The sequence below is a fragment of the Podarcis erhardii genome (assembly GCF_964252035.2).
Source record: "Podarcis erhardii genome assembly, chromosome: 3".
NCBI lineage: Eukaryota > Metazoa > Chordata > Lepidosauria > Squamata > Lacertidae > Podarcis > Podarcis erhardii.
Genome location: NC_138507.1, coordinates 87,913,005 through 87,927,987, shown reverse-complemented (window position 1 = coordinate 87,927,987; position 14,983 = coordinate 87,913,005). Strand labels below are relative to the sequence as shown.

At 40.8% G+C, this 14,983-nt stretch overlaps 1 protein-coding gene across 6 annotated transcripts in view; it reads right to left on the bottom strand.

Moving 5' to 3' along the window:
• DAAM2 (dishevelled associated activator of morphogenesis 2) overlaps positions 1-14,983 on the bottom strand; it is a 220,789-nt gene that overhangs the window by 64,125 nt on the left and 141,681 nt on the right. For all 6 annotated transcript variants that reach the window (XM_081854131.1, XM_081854136.1, XM_081854135.1 and 3 more), the window contains 4 exons: positions 11,724-12,057; positions 3,808-3,918; positions 2,366-2,469; positions 1,022-1,088 (listed from right to left, as the gene is read on the bottom strand). In XM_081854131.1, coding sequence (XP_081710257.1) covers positions 1,022-1,088; positions 2,366-2,469; positions 3,808-3,918; positions 11,724-12,057 — 616 coding nt within the window. The remainder of the gene's footprint in view (positions 1-1,021; positions 1,089-2,365; positions 2,470-3,807; positions 3,919-11,723; positions 12,058-14,983) is intronic.

The following is a 14,983-nucleotide window of genomic DNA, read 5'->3' as shown; positions in this document are numbered from 1 at the left end:
TGTTACACCCCATGAGAACTGCCCTGTGTGGTTCTACACAACCAGTCTTTTTCTATATGGAATAAATGCTTTATAGCTGACAACAGGAAAGGTTAATATGCATCAAAAAATTATATTGCTTCTGCAATTTAAAAAAAAAAAACCACCTTAAACCTAAGGGACAAGCAATAAAAGCAGCATAATTCCATAGCTATAGTGTTGACTGAAATCATGAAAGCACCATACATTGTTGTTTTGGTGTGCTATTTGTTGCTTGTAAAAAAAGAGAGAGAGAGCTTCACTGGAAACTCAAGAGCTAATCTGGGGCAGGTGCTTGGCTCAAAGAGCAGGGAGCTGTCCACTGGGACTCTATAATTGATGGTGCTGAATTTAGAAGCTCCATGTATGGTTAAATAACAGAAGTTTACATCATAGAGTCAAGAGGGTATGAGACCAGAGTCACTCCAAACATCTAGCTTGTAGGAACATTCAATTTATCCCACAAAGGAGCATCTTCCAGCTCTAAGTGAGTAAAGTCCAAGATAATCTAAAAACAAGACTCCAGAATGTAGGCAGACTATAGGTCCAAAAGACAGCAAAAAAGCAACAGCAACAGATGGAAGGGGACCAATCTGATGAGCCAAGCCAGTAGCTTCCATAACATCCAAGTCCAAGCCTGTCATGGCTCTCCAATACATTTGCTAAATACTTGGAACAGGAACCACATTACAAACAGGTGAACAAACAACAACTAGACAGAGGAGCTTTAAGTATTTGGTGCCATGAAGTTGAGAGACAGAATCCTGACATCATCTAAATTCATCCAGTGCCACCAGTCAACATTGCTGGCTATTTTCTTTCGTCTGCACTGTAAATAAGAAACAGAGTAACCCATATCTCTTTAGTTGTGAGAAAATCAGATCCTCACCACATGGAAAAATGGAAAAAATCATATAAATTTATACTAAACAGCCCAAGCAAACAGGAAAGCTTTTCTGTCTTTTTTTAAAAAATAAAAAAGCCTTCCCAGAGAAACACTCACCACTTCAAACCTCTTTGCAAGTTCCAAGTCATCTTCATTTCTTACCATCTCAAAGAAATCTAAGTGCCTAGAAGACAGAATGAAATAAAGTCATACAATCCATCTCTTGCTTGCAACAGTGCAAGCTGTGTGAATGGGGAAAGACCGTTTTCCACTGAAAGAAAGGATAAAAAGGGTAAGGTGCTACCTTTTCCTTAATTCAACTTGGTCTGATGAGCTTATATTAAGTTTTGACTTTCACAATGTTATGCTTCCCACAGAATAAAGTATTTCAATGGAACTTTAAATCCAAAATGAATGATAAATACATAAAGAGAATTGGGAGTGGGACCTACCGAGAAGCTGTTAGAACATACAGCAATTGACAACTCCCATCAGCTTCAGCCAGAATGGCAAGTTGGGATGATGGGAATTGTAGTCAAACAACATGTACAGTGAAACAACATCCCTGAAATGAACTAAGGTGCGCATACAGATACAGTGGTGCCTCGCAAGACGAAATTAATCCATTCCGTGAGGCTCTTCGTATAGTGGTTTTTCCGTCTTGACAGCTTAGCGGATTAGCGCTATTAGCGGTTTAGCGGCTTTTAGCGATCAGCTGTTAAGCGGCTTATCAGCGGATCAGCTGATAAGCGGCTTAGCGGCTTAGGAAAAGGGGGGGAAAGGGGGGGGAAACCCGCAGGAACTCGCAAGACATTTTCGTCTTGCGAAGCAAGCCCATAGGGAAATTCGTTTTGCAAAGCGCCTCCAAAACGGAAAACCCTTTCGTCTAGCGGGTTTTCCGTCTTGCGAGGCGTTCGTCTTGCGGGGCACCACTGTAATTTAAAAGTGAATGTGCACAGAGAATTTACAGTAGATGTGCATGGGACATGTTTTTGTTGGGATCACATCCAGTCACTTAAGACTCCAGGCTTTGCACTACAGAGTCTGTGGGCCTTCAATCCATGTTGATTGACCCTCCCATCAGTATGATATATGGATACAACATCTCAGAGTAGACTCTGCTGCTTGTGAAATCCAAGGTGTAGCTATCAATAGTAATGTTGCCCAAACTCCAGAAATTACCTGTACTAGAATATACATTTGCTCACTATCTGAAAAAGTGTGCTTGCACATGAAAGCTTATACCCAGAACAAAGTTAGTTGGTCTCTAAGGGTCTACTGGACAATTTGTTATTTATTTCAACTGCATCAGAGTAACACGGCTATCTACCTGAATACATTTGCTCAGTATGTGTATGTGTGAATTGTGAACCTCTTCCCACATCAAGCCAAGGGGAATTTGTCCATCACTGGATATTGAGTACACAGCAGCCTCATATTTTCCCAGCATATATGGCTCACCTATCCAGCGTTGCATTTTCATGTCCTCTGAGCTTGTCAATAACAGGTTGAATGCCCAGCATTAAAAACTCATATCGTAGGTGCAATCGAAATTCCAAATTGTCCTAAAGGAAAGAAAAAAATAGATTAAGTCATCAGATATCAAGGGCTTTAGATCACTTCAGATAAGATGAAGCAGAGGCTATAGCTCAGAGGCAAAGAATACACTAAGATTCACTTCCTAGCATCTCTAGCTGGCAGAAATACAGGTAAGCAGGACTAGGGGTGGGGCTATACCGTGCTAGTAGGTAGCTTATGATATTGATACAATTTATATTGCTGGTATAAATGGTATAACTTTCATGCCATTCTGGTGAGGGGGCAGGGTGGGGAACCTCACTTCTGAGGGCTGAATAAGGCCCTCCAGGCCTCTCTGTCTGGCCCTTCAAACTCTGACCAGGCCACACCCCTCAATACCCCTGCTGTAGTGCCTTTACCTGTCTGGAATGTGTCCTTAACACTTGCATACCTGGATGCAGGATGGAGTGGGGTGTATCTGGCCACGCCCACTTTTGCCACATCCACCCATGTGTAGGTTGCCCATGTGGGAATGTGGTCTTTTGGCTGAAAAGGGTTGCCTGCCCCTGCTTTGGCACAATATAATTAAACCACAGCACAATTCATTACATTTGGGTTCCGGCTAGCAATTTCCAGCATCAAAAGGAAGAAGGAAGAAAACCAGCACTAACTTTATTTATATATTCTGAACATAGGAAGCTGCCTGACATCACCAGAACATTGGTCCTTCTAGCTCAGCTCTCCAGGGTTCAGACATGGAACATTTCTAGGCCTGCCTAGAGATGCCAGAAATTGAAGCTAGGACAATCTGCATGCAAAGCAGATGCTCTGTCAATGCCCTACAGGTCCTTTTCATTGCATATTATATCATGTGGCAATAATAATAATAATAATAATAATAATAAAAATAAAAATTTATTTATACTCCCTGGCCAGGACCGGGCTCAGGGCGGCTAACACCAGGTATGAAAACAATTGATTAAAATACAACTTAAAAACAGGTTTAAAATACAACTTAAAATGCAGCCTCATTTCAGTGGAAGCCCAGAATCAAAACTGGGAGGAGAAAAACATCAAATCTTCACCAAGGCTAGCTATCCAGACTGGTCCTACGTGGGCCAGAAAAAAAGCCAGGGAAGTCCCCAAATAGGGGTTCCATCACAGAAGGAAAAGGAAAGAGGGGGAGGGGATCAGGCTGATTCCAATAATTACTATTCATCAGTTCCTGTTGTTCCTATCAGCTATCCCACCGTGCTTCATCACCGAGCTACGGGATAGATACCCTACTTTTTAAAAAGAAATGCTCAAAGTAGCTTACAAATAATAAAATATACATATAATAAAACCAAACCCACATAATGCAACGAACTCTGTTAAAGACTCACCTCACCAGTACCTGCATTCAAAACAGCATTAATAAAGGACATGATGGCAGTTTTGAGATTCACTTCATCTCGATATCGCCCCAGGCTCCGGTCGAGCTCATTGAGTAATGACTGCAAATGAAGAGCAGGGAGAAAGTAATGCACTCTCTACCACTGTAATGCTGAATTTCATTATAGCTCCTGCCCAGAAACACACAGAGCGCAAGAAGAGAGCTTAGAAGAGAGTGAAGAGAGGCTACAAGAGAAGCTTGTGAATGCAAGACAAACATTTCTGCTTGATAACCTAAAATGGTTCAAAAACATATTTTCTGCTTCACATTATTTGCTTGTTGAAGGTTGGAATATTAAAGCCATCCGTTGGATTCCCATGATGGCTTATAAAACAATAAACCAAATTATAACAAAGCATGAAAACAAGAACTTTGAAACACCACAATTTTAAAAAGGGATGGGGAACGTCTGGCCTGTGGGACAAACTTGACCTGGCACAGGTCTCTTCTAACTATGTGGCAACTTTTTGTTTACAAAATTATCGATAATATAGAACTACATTTAAATGTAACAGATCAAGGACACAATGCCCCATTCCCTTCAAAGAGCTAAAATTTTCAAAGTGGTTTAACAGTTAGGTCCTCTTCCCAAGGAACTCTGGGAATTATCTCCTCAGTACACTTGATGAAATAGAGGTCCCATGATTCTTTGAAGGAAACCATGATTGTTTGAAGTGGTATGATACACAGTACTCATGGGGCCATAGTGGTTTTTCAAACTGTTGATAATGGGTGGGAAAATAAAAAAGCTAAATAGAGATCAGCAAGAAAAGCTGCCATGGATCTCTCTTAGGCTTACTATACAAATTATAAATCAATGCCAAGAAAGATAAAACCAACTAAAATTGTTCAGTTCATTAATTGCACTGATATTTATACACTGCATTACATTGGAGCAGTCTTCAGTACATGATCTTCATGCCTCACTTCAAGAAAGACAGAAACATGAGGCAAAACTACCAAAGAAAATAAGGTCTTAAGTGCTGTGAAATTTTGCATTGTGAAAGTTATCTGTTTTTTATTGTTGCTCCTAGTGGTGGAGTACCATACCTACAGAAATCACTGCTTTCTATTGGATCAGTGTTGGTTTATGTGGATGCTATTCTTAAGGCCAATTTCTCCTCCTCCTCACTGGAGTAGCTTAGTAACAGTGAACAGCTGAGACCAAGAGGCTATGCAGTAACCATTGCAGACGTCTTGTCACTGACATTATAGATTTGTCTGCTTGACCACTTTCTAGAGTTGTTCTTCATAGCTAATGTGTAATTAATGATACAGAATCCAATATTTTTTAAAACAGGATGTTTGATAGGACATGGGCTGTAACTCAGCAGAATATCACATCTCTCTCTCTCACCCACACACCCACACCCACACCCACACACCCCTGCATCGTATGCATAGTTGTATGAGAAGAAATCCCAACACATGACCTCTTGCCCATGAGTAGGAGGCTCCATTTGACCAGGAAACTTGATTGTGTGGGTGTCCCAATCACATGGATTCCCTATACACACATGCTGGAACTGGTGCACTGGGCAAGTCCTTCTCACATGTGGCTGGGTGTGTATGCATGGAGATGCTTAAAGTACAGCCCGGTTCCTCTCTACATGCACTTTCACCCTTCATTACTTTCAGAAGACTGTTATAGATTCACAGTGTGCACCCTTCAAAAATCAACCGGCTGCGCAGAAGCACTAAATCAAATTGCTTTTAGCACAGAGTCAGCTAATTTGACGACAAAGACCAGATATGCTGAGTAAGGATTTTTCCTTCCTGCTTAATAAGTTTCTTCACCCCTTGCTACTGGACAGGATTGACACTGACCCATAGTTGTTTTTCTGTCACGCATGAAACTTGGAAGTTGGGACAAGGCAGCCAATGGTTATGAGAGCACATGGGGGAGGGGGCAGCAGAAAGCCAGGGGCCTACAATAAATTTGAGTTCACATACTTCCATAATGGGATCCTCAAAGGAGCATGTTTTACCTCTGGAGACTCTATCTAGCACTCTGCTTCTACACACATATTTTTCCGTGGGGGGGGCACGGTTAGTAAAGATATGCAGACAAAGTATTTGTCTATATATCTTTACTAACACACACACTTTTGCACACAATTTCCACTTATATAGATATTTTGCAAATGTTGGTGCCCTGCAATTGCAAAATTTGGAGAAGCGTGAATTTTGAAGGATAACTGCATTTCAATTCACACATTGGTCTGGGAAGTGATAATTAGGCGGGACTGCAATAAAATGTGAGCCAAACTAATTATGCTACCATCACCCAAATCCCTATTTAGAATTCAAAAAATCCAAGGAGAAACCTGGAGACAGTGGTTTTCAGAAGTATCCCTAAGAGTGGCTACTGGAAGACATGAATGATAGATGATGCCCCCATATGAAGCCAGTGGGGAAAGTTAATTTAGGTCTGGACTGGTGTCTTTTAAGACTTAATATTATTAAACAGCTTTGAGTTGTTCTGGGACATTAATGCACTAGCTTCAGCTGAAACACAGTCCATTTCACCTCTACCCTGCTCTAGGTTTTCATCTCTAAGCCTGTTCTACAAACTGTGAATGTTACTTCTCTATTCGTTGGTGGGCAAATTAAGAACAAGACTCAGCTTTGTGTTCCCCGCCATCTGAAACTGTCTCTGACCTAAGCTATTTTGGTCTTCAACCAAATTCAATATTTTCCCATTTGCCAGGACCATTTCTTCAAGTTGTCATCATTCTTTTTTCTTTTTTCTTTTAAAAGGAGTAAGCACTTCAAACACTGCAAGTCAAATAAAAGCAACCAATTCAGCAAGCTGCAGAAACAGACAGGGGTGGGCAGGGGGTGAGAGAGATTGTCAATCCTATTCCTTTGGACTCAGCAGAGGTTTTCAGCATATGCAAACGCAAACGACATCTGCCACTCTGAAATTATGTGAGTGAGGAGAGGAGAGCTCAGAGCTTCTCTCTTGCACCTCTGACATTATTGGAAGGACTTGAGTTTTTTTCTCTCCTTCTAGACAGATGAGGCCTTACATTTATTTTTATTTTTTTATAAATATTTATTAAGGTTTTTTTTTTAAAAAAGAAATGCACAAATAATAAACAACATTAGTTATATCATGACAAAATCTCATAACTTCTTCCTCACGTCTCCTGCTCCCACTTACATCGTTGAAATTTTTTTTCAAGCAAATTATCATCTTGTTTACAATCTTATTTCCACTCATTTAAATATAATCTAACAATTCTCCAAAAGGTTTATGTTTTCCTTAATCTCACTTATCATCAAATTCCAGTCTAATTTAGTGGTGGTCAATTATTTTATGATCAAGCATCCTTCTTAACATTCAACCAAATTACAATATTTTTGTAAATAAATCTTAAATTTCTTCCAATCTTCTTCAATCCTTTCTTCTCCCAGGTCTCGGATTCTGCCAGTCATCTCCACCAATTGCGTATAGTCCATCAGCTGCATCTGCCACTCTTCCAGTGTGGGTAGATCTTGAGTTTTCCAGTTCTTAGCGATGAGTATCCTTGCTGCCGTTGTTGCATACATAAAAAATGTTCAGTCCTTCTTTAACACCTTCTGGCCGACAATACCCAGGAGGAAGGCTTCTGGTTTCTTAGTGAAGGTATACTTAAATACCTTTTTCAACTCATTATATATCATTTCCCAGAAGGCCTTCACTTTAGGGCAAGTCCACCAGAGGTGAAAGAATGTTCCTTCATTTTCTTTACATTTCCAACATTTATTATCAGACAAATGGTATATTTTGGCAAGTTTAACTGGGGTCATGTACCATCTATATATCATTTTCATTACATTTTCCTTCAGAGCATTACATGCGGTAAAGTTCAGCCCAGTGGTCCATAACCTTTCCCAGTCCTCAAACATAATGTTATGCCCAATGTCCTGTGCCCACTTTATCATAGCCGATTTAACCATTTCGTCTTGTGTGTTCCATTTTAACAGCAAGTTATACATTCTTGATAATACCTTAGTCTTTGGTTCTAACAATTCTGTTTCCAACTTCGATTTCTCCACCTGGAACCCTAACTTTTTATCATTTTTAAAGACTTCTTTAATCTGAGCGTAATGTAACCAGTCTCGCACTTTATCCTTCATTTTCTCCAAACTCTGCAATTTCCAATTGTCTCCATCTTTTTCTAATATTTCCCAATATTTTGGCCATTTGGCCTCCATATTGGGTCTTTTTCAGGCCTTAGCTTCCAGAGGGGAAAGCCACCTCGGAGTTTTGTTTTCCAATAAGTCTTTGTATTTTGTCCAGACGTTGAATACTGCTTTCCTGACAATATGGTTTTTAAAGGCCTTATTGATCTTAACTTTGTCATACCATAGGTATGCATGCCAACCAAAAGCATTGTTAAAACCTTCCAGATCCAATACATCAGTGTCTTCGAGAAGTAGCCAGTCTTTTAGCCAGCAGAAAGCTGCGGCTTCATAGTACAGCTTTAAGTCTGGCAGGGCAAAGCCCCCTCTTTCTTTCGCATCAGTTAATATCTTAAACTTAATTCTGGGCTTTTTGCCCTGCCAGACAAATTTAGAAATATCTCTCTGCCACTTCCGGAAGCACTCCGTCTTGTCCACAATTTGCAATGTTTGAAACAAAAACAACATCTTTGGCAATACATTCATCTTAATAGCAGCAATTCGGCCTAACAAAGAAAGCTTCAATTTTGTCCAACTGTCCAATGAGGCCTTACATTTAATTCATCACTACAACATTAACATTAAAAAAAAAGATGAAGGTAGAAGGAACAAGTGGGAATATGAAAATAACTTCTGAACAAACATAATGTGAATGCTTGCAGAATCACAGAGAGACAGGAAAAGTAGAGAGCAAAAACAATCATAGGGCCGAGACTTAACTAATATTCCAAGTTGTGGAATTCCTTCCCAAAAGAAGTTGAATTAGGCCCATCCTACACATTTTAGGCTTTTAAAAATGTAAAAAAAATTAAAAATCATTAATTTCTCTGGCCTTTAACCATGTTCAATTATGTTAGGTAAAGGTAAAGGGACCCCTGACCATTAGGTCCAGTCGTCGCCGACTCTGGGGTTGCGGCGCTCATCTCACTTTATTGGCCGAGGGAGCCAGTGTACAGCTTCTGGGTCATGTGGCCAGCATGACTAAGCCGCTTCTGGTGAACCAGAGCAGCACATGGAAACGTCGTTTACCTTCCCGCCGGAGCGGTACCTATTTATCTACTTGCACTTTGACGTGCTTTCGAACTGCTAGGTGGGCAGGAGCAGGGACCGAGCAACGGGAGCTCACCCCATCATGGGGATTCGAACTGCCGACCTTCTGATCGGCAAGTCCTAGGCTCTGTGGTTTAACCCACAGCGCCAACTGATGTTTTAATTGCTCTGGTTGGTCCCTTTGCTCTTTTCATTTCTGTTTAAAATGCTTTAACTTGTTTTAGTGATGTTCTACTCACAGGCTGCATTCGCATGTCATGTTAAACCATAGTTAAACATGGGCTGTGGTTTAACACAAGTGAGCAGGGTTCCTGCTTCATTCCTTCTCTTCTCCTAGCTATGCTGTGCTGGAAGCAACTAACCACAAGCCTTGCCTTGTTATATTGTCCAAACCTGGGGTGTTGTTGTTTTTTGGAGAGAAATGAATCACCTGCTGAAGTTTAGAAAACAGGACAAGCTGAGGCTTTTGGTTTATTGCACCCAGCACCAGGAGCAGGGAAGCAGATACTTTTGAACAGCAACAACAGTAAAAGTATCAAACCTAAGATGCTATGAAGCTACATAACAATCTCCTGTTCTTGACTTCTTTTAATATGAGCATCAAGATCACACGGAGTCAACAGATATGGTCAGCAGGAAACAGAATGACACCATGGACAGCAGATGAATCCTTACCTCAAAAACATTCTGAGCAGAGGAGGACATAACATTATCCCCTCATTGTGCTTGTAATAAAAAATTCCCTTTGCTACAACAGTTAGACTTTAGACCAGGGATGGGGAACCAGTGGCACTCTAGATGAAGTAGGTCTCCAGCTCCCATCAGCACCAGTCAGCATTGGCCAATGGTCAGGGATAATGGGAGCTGTAGACCAACAACAACTGGAGAGCCTTGCTTTAGACCTACATGAGCATTCAAAATGATAGAAACAGTCCAAAATGATTGAATTCATCCCTTGACTGAATATTCAAGATTTGAATTATTGCATCTATTATAGCTGACACCAGCACTTCTGATGCCAATATTCAAAGGGAGAAAGATGAGTTGAAGGCATTCAAAGTTACCTTGCATGAGTTTAACTTTGGCCTCTAGGAAGGAACATTGCAGAAAAGACCATTTGGGCATGATGCAAGCATTAGAGGAAGAAAAAAAAAAACCCACACAAACAGGAGCACGTCCTCATTGCTCTTAAGAAAACAAAGAGGAGAACATTCATCCTTAATTTCTTTTCCCCATCCAAAAATATTTGACGGGTAATTATTTGTGCATTCCACACATTCATGGATGAGATAGTGAGTTGGCTCTCTGGAGGCTCATAAAAACTTCTGCAAGCTATTAACATCAACTTATCAAAGGGCCAGCTGTACTCTGTACAGAGAGTCATGCTACTCTCTGTACTGGGTAAGAAATGGCTTTCCTTCCCCATTACTTTCAGATGGTTTTAGTCTCTTTAAAAATACAACAACACAGAGAGAGAAGAGATGTGAGTGAGGTTAGGCTCACAAGAGCATATGGGTTTATTTGGCATAGCAACCCGGTCAAGTTGGGACAAAGGATTAAACTCTGATTGAATGTTGTCAGGGCCATGCACGACCAAAAATCCCTGTCAAGCACACAAGGTCAGCCTGAGCCACCTCCAATGTAAACAGAGACAAGTTACAGAAAGGCTTCCTCAGATTAGTTATCAGGCAGTAAATTATATTCTCTCTCTCTCTCTCTCTCTCTCTCACACACACACACACACACACACACACACTCTCACACACACACAAATACACACTGCCTTCCAAACATCACAGGCATTGAGCCACTGAGCTTCTAATGCCCAACTCACAAAACAGCAATCCTTAAAACAAGTTTTGAGTACTGCTTAAAAACCATAGCCAAAACCAAACTCTCTTATTCATGGGGTATTCCAAGTGTGCGTGCACAGGTAAATATATTTATAAAAACAAAGAGCAATCACTAGACTAAACTGCACCCCTGTTTCTACATCTATTTACATAGCAATACTGCAGTATATTTGCTACATAAGCATCCCTGTTTACATAAGAATAGGGGGAGGGAAGGAGATGAAGCATGTTCCTTAACTTGATTTAGCCTCATGATTCCACACTGTGATAGAACTGAAGTTCCAGTAAATCTTTGCAATGGTCAGGTCAGGAGTCAAGCTGTAGTCTTGCCTGCATGGCTCACTTGGAGAAGAATCTTCAGGGACAATCCAAATGGGCAAAACAGCTGATGCACATCGCATAGATAGGGATCTATGTTAAAACCCATCTGGGCATAGCCATCGTGACTAGCAGCCTGAATTAATGAATGCAACCATGTTGGCACTTCCTTTTTCAGTGCTTAACTATATGTTTTACTCATTGTGTGGCTTGTAGCCACGCTGTGGGATTTTAAAAGATTAATCCTAGGTGAAAAAATATATATCAAGAGCACAGTACACAGAGAAGGGCCTTGAGTACAGCTAAAGTACCTTGGTATCTTTTCAATTAGTGATGTTGTGGTGGGGAAGCTCCCAGTGGAGATTTCTGTCTTCCGATTCTGTCTGATTCTGCTTTATAAACATTAAAATAATCAAGAGCCCACTCTAAACGTAACATAGCATCTGCAATGGTTTGCTCCAAATGCTAGATTTACCTGGAATCTTGTCCTCTCTGCTGCATAAACCTGGTAGTGAAGCATGGCCTGCAAAACCTTCTTGTGACCTCCAGGCACTAAGCAAACCGCCCCGAGGATCTCCAGCACAGCAATCTTGGTTTTGATGTTCTCAGTCCGTAAACTCTGAGAGATTATATTGATGCTTTCTGGATGGGCCAGTACGTGTGCCCGTCCCTGGGAGTTGTTCATCAGAGCCTTGATACACCCTATAACGGATGTGTGTATGCGGCTCTCGGACGTCTCATAGTCCATGCTCTTCAGGAAGTTCAGCAAGCAGGTCAGGCCATCCAACTCAATAAATCTCGTCACAAACCTGAACGGAGGCAACAAGAGGGAAATAATATCAAGACCCTGTGTAAGAATAGAGAACTGAACAACTAATTTATCACGTTACTCTGAAAAAAACCCCACATATATACCAGTGTAACCTGAGGATCTTAGCAACCTTTTCATCAACAGTATAAAGAATGAAATAAAATGTTTGCACATTAGGGCCAGGTCACATCAGCATCTGATCAAATAGTAAAATTGCCTCTTTACCGCACCATGTTAGGGTCTTGATAGCAGGTGAGAGAAGTCCTGGACATTCCCCTGCATGCCGGGGGGGGGGGGAGAGAGCTACTTGTGGAAAAACTCAGAGAAGAATAATTAAGCTAGAATATTTTCCTTCCCATCTAATTTCTATGCACATTGTTTTATCTGGGAAAGCATTCATTCATGTGTTTTCCCATCTCCAGCTTGAGGTGATCTGCAGTCCAGGAAGAATTTTACCACATGCTGTTTGCATAGCCTAATTCTAGGCTTGCTGCAGAGGATTGCAAGATGTATGTGTTATTCATTACTACAAACATTGCAATCAAGCAAAATGTCCATGGTTAGGTTTGAATGGTTTAAGAACTACTTTGTGCTTGGCAACAAGTGAGGACAAATCCCTTACGAATTGAGAGGTGGACATTTTTTGATAAGCAACAGAGAATCTCTAGATGTCCAGATGTGGTTGGAGTACAATTCCCATCAACCCAACCATTGGGCATGCTGGCTACATCCAACAACATCTGGAAAGCCACAGGTCCCCAATCCCTGCTTTATAGCTTTAGCCGAGTAATGAATAAAACAAATAGCTCAATTCTGAGAGAGGGAGAGGGAGATGGAGAGGGAGAGGGAGAGGGAGAGGGAGAGGGAGAGAGAGAGAGAGAGAGAGAGAGAGAGAGAGAGAAATGATTATAACTCTTTGATAAGTGCCTTTGAAATGGAAATCAGCAGTATGAAGCCATTCAAGCCAAGGATGGAGCCGACACATTTTCAGTGCTTCTGGCACAGTGGTTGCATCTTGTATAGGGTTGCACTGTATCTAATTCACATATTTGCAGTTTTGAGACTTGGCAGCAGCAGATCACACAACTCCAAAACATCCTATTGTTTCGGATTGCCTCCTTAACATATTACATATAAGCTTTGCTTTTGCTCCCATAATATATATAAACAAAATATACACCAGTAATATGGGATCTGGGGTATGCTCTCTTCGCTCCAACAAGGACATTTGAGAGTCTGTGTAGAACTTGGGCCAGATTGGCTGACTGTCTTATGATCTACCCCTTTAGTAACTTCATCCAGTTGGTTTCGTCCAGAAATGAGGCAAAACCAAAATACGTTCAGTATGAGGTCTGGTGCCTCTTTAAGCCTGACCTTTAAAAATTGGTCCATGCAGGCAAGCCTTGAGAGTAAACACAAATACCACAAATAGTTACACAGAAATGTGTTAAATGGCAGTGATGTGATTATCTGTTGAGAATAACAGGACTCACTTCCAGCCTCAGCTGATTTAAGCAACGAACGGAACATTTCTAGTCTTGCATTTCTCTTCTCCAGAAAAGGCAGAAGTTGTTTGGTGTACGATACACAGTTCATTCATTTAAAGAGCATCTTCGCATTTGCACTGTAATTCTGGTAATCACCTGTGTCTCTAAATGAATTTATGCTTCTGCCATGGTTTTTAAGGTTCAATATATGCAGTGTATGGCATGAACCTTTCCACATGTTGTAACTACAGTGGTACCTCGGGTTAAGTACTTAATTTGTTCCGGAGGTCCGTTCTTAACCTGAAACTGTTCTTCACCTGAAGCACCACTTTAGCTAATGGGGCCTCCTGCTGCTGCCGTGCCACCAGAACATGATTTCTGTTCTTATTCTGAAGCAAAGTTCTTAACCCGAGATACTATTTCTGGGTTAGTGGAGTCTGTTACCTGAAGCGTATGTAACCTGAAGCGTATGTAACCCGAGGTACCACTGTATTCTCTATGACCTAAACAGAGTGTGGCCAATTTGTGGCATGGATGTCACAAGGAGTTTATAGCATGCCTGAGCAAGAAGAGATGGGCTATGGACCTAACTGTGGCACAGAGCAGCCTTTTCCAACCTAGTGCTCTCCAGATATTTTGGACTGGAGGATGAGAGTAGTTTCGTCATTCGAAATATCTGGATCACTGCAGAAGGCTAGGGTAAAGCAAAGTGAATACATCTGCCTGACACCACAGTTTTGCAGAGAAGAATAGCAGATCAAGTTGATGGATTATGTTGAAATGGCTAAAATGACTGGAAGAATCAGAAATCAAGAATACCGAAATTTAAATAAGGAATAGCGGGAAATTATAATTTATCCTAAAAAAAAACATTGCAAACAGTTAAAATCATTAGTAGGACTGGAATAATACTTGTAGTTTAATGGTGAAGTTTGGACACAATGGAGAGGTAAAATATTTGGATTATTATAAAAGATGCAGGAGGAAATGATTAACAATAGGGCCCACAAAGGGGAGGAGGGAAGTCCAGGAGATTCTTTGGAATTTTGCTTTGATGTTGTATGTTGGATATGTGACTGTAAAATTTTAATCTGAAAAACCAAATAAATAAATTTATTTTTAAAAAGACACTCCAGTTTTGCACTGCTACCTGGTCCACAGCATAGTAGACTTAAGCCTAGCTCTCACATACTGTATATTGCTATAGGATTGGTAGTATAAAAGGGTTTGGTGGTTATACCTCTTCAGAGTGTAGGTGGAACTTCCATAACTGAATGTTCCTCAATAGAAACAATAAACTCCACACATAAAAAAACTAGAAATCCAGAAAAAGGGGTTCTAGTCCTACCTTCTCCCTAATATCCTGGCTTTCTACATGCACAGAACATGGAAATGTTTGTATGAAGGAGTATTCGGTTACAAGAGATCCCACCTAGA